Here is a 5,290-nt window from a genome sequence, read left to right as displayed (position 1 = left end):
TGAGGTTATTGATATTTCTCCCGGCAATCTTGATTCCAGCTTGTGCTTCATCCAGCCCAGCATTTCTCATGATGTACTCTGCATATAAGTTAAATAAGCAGGGTGACAATATACAGCCTTGACGTACTCTTTTTCCTATTTGGAACCAGTCTGTTGTTCCATGTCCAGTTCTAACTGTTGCTTCCTGACCTGCATACAGGTTTCTCAAGAGGCAGGTCAGGCGCCCTGGAGTCTTGAGTGCGGGTCCGTGTGTTGGGTGCAGGGATGTCTACCTGGTACTCGCGCCTTCCCCATGCGGAGCCCCCTCCTGTGCCGGAGCCCCCTCCCCGTGGGGAGCCCCCTCCCCGTGCAGAGCCCCGGTGTCGTCCTCTGCGCCATGTCGTCTGCTTTCTTGGCTTACCTTTGTTTTGGTTGAGCACGTCTTCAGTAGCCTGAGGAAGGCTGCATTGGGAGGTGACAATTTTTGAGACCTGTGACTGAAAATGTCATTCTTCTCACCGTTGACTGAGAGTCTGGCTGGCTGTAGAGTTCTAAATTGGAAGTAATTTCCTTTCAGAAGGTCGAAGGCATTTGTTTATTGCCTTTTGCTCCCAGGGTTGTTCTCGAGAAGTCTGAAGTCGCTCTGATTGTTTTGACTCTCTGCACGGCCTCTCCCTGCCCTGGTGTGTAGAATATTCCTTTGTCACCTCCATGTTTTCTTGAAAAAATAGTCCTTCGGTAAAGTCTGACTCCTAAGCCTAAAACAGTGTCTGGCGTAGAATTGGGGGCTCAATAAATGTTTATTGAGTGAAGGGCTGTTACTGTCTTTGGGTTGTTTGGCGGCGAGGGCCGGGCTGCCTGGTCTGGAGGCCTGGTGGAGGTTGGGGGGCTCCTCCAGCTTCTCTCTGGTGTGGCCGAGCTCAGTTCTCACATTCCCCTGCGAGGCTTCATTGGACCTGGTGGTCTTTCTCAGTTTAGAGCCCCAAGCTAATATTGTACCGGATTGTCCGCTCTAAATTGTCCCATTCCCGTCGTTCCTAGCAGGAGCTGGTTGTAACTCTGAAGAGTTCTCTTTTTATCCCTGGTGTGTTAGAGAAAGTAAAAAACCACTCTTGTCATAAAGGACAAGTTATGTTAAAGAACAGGTTGAAAGGAAGAATGAGTTGCAGCATGTGGTGTGAGCTGTTTGCTGTTTTGCGTATCAGCTCTCGGATCACTTCAAAGCAGAGGTGAGAGAGCAGAGTGTGCACCTTAGCGGTCTTGTGCTCACAGCGTCTCTGTGTTAGTTGCCGTTGCTGGTCCTCCCTTGCAGTCACTGTCGAGGCCCAGATCCTCGCCCTGCCCGAGTCACGTGAAGCACGCATGCCGCACACAGAAGGGAGGCGGTTGCCTTGTCCATCTCGTTTCAGGCTTGAGTGTGCATGGCTCAGTCCCTTCCTTCTTAGTGAAGGGCTCGTGTTTTGGTTTCCTGTGTTTCCCAGGGGCAGGGCAGCCTTTCAAAAGGAGAACCTGTGTTTTTGAAGTGGCATTTTAAAAAGAAGTAAGAATTATTTTTAGGTTACAGAATGCTCCAGGCAGGATTTAATTGTGGGTCTGAATGTGGAGATAAGCTAGATTCGTATTACTTCTCAATTCTGACCATAGTGTGGTCAGATGAGTAAATGATTGCAATAAATCCTTGGACATGAGACTGGTAGTGTGTGTGTGTGATTTACTGAAGTACAGTTGGTTTACAGATACACACACACACACTCTTCTCCACTGTGGTTTCTCATAGGACATTGAATGTAGCTCCCTGTGCTATACTGTAGGGCCTTGTTTATCCATTCTGTGTATAATAGCTTGTATCCGCTAATCCTGAACTCCATTCCATGCCTCCTCAGCCCCCTGACAACCAGAAGTCTGTCCTGTACAGCTGTTGCGACTCCTGTATATTAAAAATGCCTATCAAAGCTGTTATACTGGAGCTTCCCTGGTGGTCTAGTGGTTAAGATTATGCTTTGCAATGCAGGGGGCCCAGGTTCGATCCTTGGTTGGGGAACTAAGTATTCCCTAACTCATGCCATGGGGCACCTAAGCCTGCAAACCACAACTCGAGAGTCAGTGTGCCACAAGGAAAGAGCTGCTGTGCCACAGCTAAGACCCGATGCAGCCAAACAAATAATATTAAAAAAAAACTGTTATATACACTATTGGATAAAAATTACAAAGACTGAATCAGTGTTTAAAGTAATGGAAACAAAAATAGTTCTAAAGTCAAAACTTACGCTTTAGGATTATTTTTGTCTTCATTATTTTACTTAGCGACTGTTATCATTTGCAGTCAGAGTAGAGAATTTATTGGGGACTTGAATCCTGAGAGTTGGAAGTTAGTGATAATAGCTTTGCCTGTTGAACTGTGGATTTAAGAGATTTGATACGAAGAAGGACTTCTTGTGTTTTAGGAACTCAGTTCAGATGTTAGATTTCTCAGGTTCTGCCTTGGAGATCATGCAGTTAAGTATCCAGTCCCGTTGCCTTCCCAGAGGAATAACGGGGCTTCAAAGAGCTCTCTTTTTGGAAATAAAAGCACAGTAAACAGTTTCACAGTGAGAGACTTTATTTTTTTGGGCTCCAAAATCACTGCAGATGGTGACTGCAGCCATGAAATTAAAAGATGCTTGCTCCTTGGAAGAAAAGTTATGACCAACCTAGACAGCATTTTAAAAAGCAGAGACATTACTTTGCCAGCAAAGGTCCAGCTAGTCAAAGGTATGGCTTTTCTAGTAGTCATGTGTGGATGTGAGAGTTGGACTATAAAGAAAGCTGGGCGCCAAAGAATTGATGCTTTTGAACTGTGGTGTTGGAGAAGACCCTTTGAGAGTCCCTTGGACTGCAAGGAGATCCAACCAGTCCATCCTAAAGGAAATCAGTCCTGAATATTCATTGGAAGAACTGATGCTGAAGCTGAAACTCCAATACTTTGGCCAGCTGATGCAAAGAACTGACTCACTGGAAAAGACCTGGATGCTGGGGAAGATTGAAGGCGGGAGAAGAAGGGGACAACAGAGGATGAGATGGCTGAATGGCATCACCGACTCAGTGGACATGAGTTTGAGCAAGCTTCTGGAGTTGATGATGTACAGGGAAGCCTGGCGTGCTGCAGTCCATGGGGTCGCAGAGTTGGACACGACTGAGTGACTGAACTGAAACAATTTCATGTGGTTAATTAGAGTAGCCTGAGGCCAGATGTTGTGTGTGTCACTGAGGGGAAGGAGAGGGGAGTATTTCTGAGCCCTTAACCACGGTCCCAGGTCAAGTGTGTATCCGTGCCACTGGACATCGAGGTGAGATTGAGTCTCCAGTTCACAAGGCAGGTGAGCGAAAGGCAGGGTGTCTGATTGGACTTGGATGCACCGCCCCTGAAGCGGCTTCCCTGGGTACCTGTGAGCTGTGCCGGGCCTGTGCCAGCTGAGTCCTCCTCCTCTGTAGTCTCCTCAGGGCACACTCCTCAGCAGGGCTGGAGGAGGGCTGATGAGCCCGGGTGTCTGAGGTCACCTGGAGGCCAGTGCTTTTTTCCTTTTAGACGTCACTGTGGCCTCTGCCTTAAATCTTTGAGCTCTTCACTGTGATGGTCTGCAAAATGGTGTTTCCCCAGAAAGGTGGTTTCCAGATCAGACTTCAGTGGCAGATTTTTATTTTTTGGCTGCGTCGTGTGTCTTGCAGGACCTTCATTCCCTGACCAGGCACCGGGCCCAGGCAGTAACAGCAAAGAGCTCTGACCACCTGGCCGCCAGGGGACCCCTCAGAGTGCCTTGGTTACACAGACTCTTACCAGTCTTTTCTTCTAGTTTTCTGCTATTTTATTCGTAGAACGCTCTTTACCTTCACCTGTATGTGCACAGATCTTTGCCTAAATTTTATTCTGGTTTCTTGTGGGTTTTTTTTTTAAACCTTGAATTCTTTATTCAGTATGGAATTTATTTTAGTGTACAGTGAGGGTGGGAATGCTGCTTCTTTCCCCCTAAGTAGACAGTTGTCTCATGCTTTTTTTAGATACCCTACCTTTGGTTATAATGGCCTAGCTTGCAGATGAGAGAGACACTGAGCAGACTGAATCTAGGTGCCACTGTGTGCTCTCCTGTGATGAAGCAGCAGCAGTTGTGTCCGTGTGATGGTGATCCCAGTGGGAGGTAAGGAGGCTGTTGGGATAAAGGCGTGTGCCTGAGGAGTAGCGTGAGGTATGAGCTGGGGAGATGGACAGTTTGGAGAGTCTTGTTCTTGTAACACAGTATTTGAAACGTTATCTTGTGGATGAGGTAGTGAAGGTATTTTGTGTTTATTGTAGAGGGCAGAGGTTGGCTCAGTGGGTAGAAGTTACAAGGGGAGCTGGTATCAACGTAGCAGAAGGAGTCACTTCCTAACTGAACTCTGGAGCAGCCTACCATGGAACTGTCCAGCAAAGTGCTGAGCTGTAGTCCTGTGTCTGCAGGCCTGGAGGGGTCATTTGTCAGGGGCGTTCCTGACACCTCCGCTCCTGGGAGGGGTGTGCTGAGTCCTGTGTGGGTGCTCTGTGGCCACTGTTCTCAGTGCCTCGCCTGCACCCGCTCCATGCACCGGGGCCTGCAGGGGCCTGCACCCGCTCCATGCACCAGAGCCTGCAGGGGCGGTCTGCCACCCATAGCGCCTAGGAGGGTTGGGCCTTGCCGTACTGTGGGGAAGGCTCATGGCAGAGCCAGGCCTCCGGCTACCCGCTGCACCGTGAGAACTGTGGGCCCAGGAACATTGGGATTCTATGCTTAATTTTCTTTTAAGAGTTTTTAAAAAACCTGCCTTAAGTGACTGTTTTTGGGGGGTGGGCTGTGTGCGTGCGCGCATGCGTGCATCCACATAACGTTTGTACTCGTTATTCTTGTGTGTGGTAAAACTGTTACAGGAGTGTGTGAGCAGGCAGTGCCCTGTGGCTGGTGGTGTTACATATTCCTTAAAGAATTAAAGTTGGGTTTCTTTAAATGGATTTACTTACTTGAGGCATCTCCTTAATTAAAGTGGCCGTTCTTTTCATTTTGTCTCGCTTTTGTTCCTGTAGTAAAGTCTGCCTTGTGTGGTTTTCCTACTTTTATGTAAACACTCTGTTCCCCTTTCTCTTTTTCGTGAACAAGACGGTCCCCCCTTCCCTTTTCAGCTACTGCTACGACCTGAAGAGGTGTGACACTGCCCATCCTTAGAGCCCGACAGGGTTTGGTCTGTACAGACACGACCGAGCAGTTGCTGGCGCGGTGCGTGGCTGTCTGGGGAGAGGCGGGGCACCTGAGGCGGTCGTGGGCTGGAA

General features: G+C 48.5%; 1 protein-coding gene across 1 annotated transcript in view; it reads left to right on the top strand.

Moving 5' to 3' along the window:
* The first annotated feature begins 3,125 nt into the window (after nucleotides 1–3,125).
* The window catches only part of KLC1 (kinesin light chain 1), a 50,635-nt gene continuing 48,470 nt past the window's right edge, over nucleotides 3,126–5,290 (top strand). Inside the window, exon 1 of the mRNA XM_010851314.1 lies at nucleotides 3,126–4,151. Coding sequence (XP_010849616.1) covers nucleotides 4,051–4,151 — 101 coding nt within the window. The 5' untranslated portion in view covers nucleotides 3,126–4,050. The remainder of the gene's footprint in view (nucleotides 4,152–5,290) is intronic.

This window comes from Bison bison, unplaced genomic scaffold (genome assembly GCF_000754665.1).
Source record: "Bison bison bison isolate TAMUID 2011002044 unplaced genomic scaffold, Bison_UMD1.0 scf7180017864302, whole genome shotgun sequence".
NCBI classification, from domain to species: domain Eukaryota; kingdom Metazoa; phylum Chordata; class Mammalia; order Artiodactyla; family Bovidae; genus Bison; species Bison bison.
Note: the sequence above shows the minus strand (reverse complement) of the source record. Positions and strands in the feature narration are given on the sequence as shown.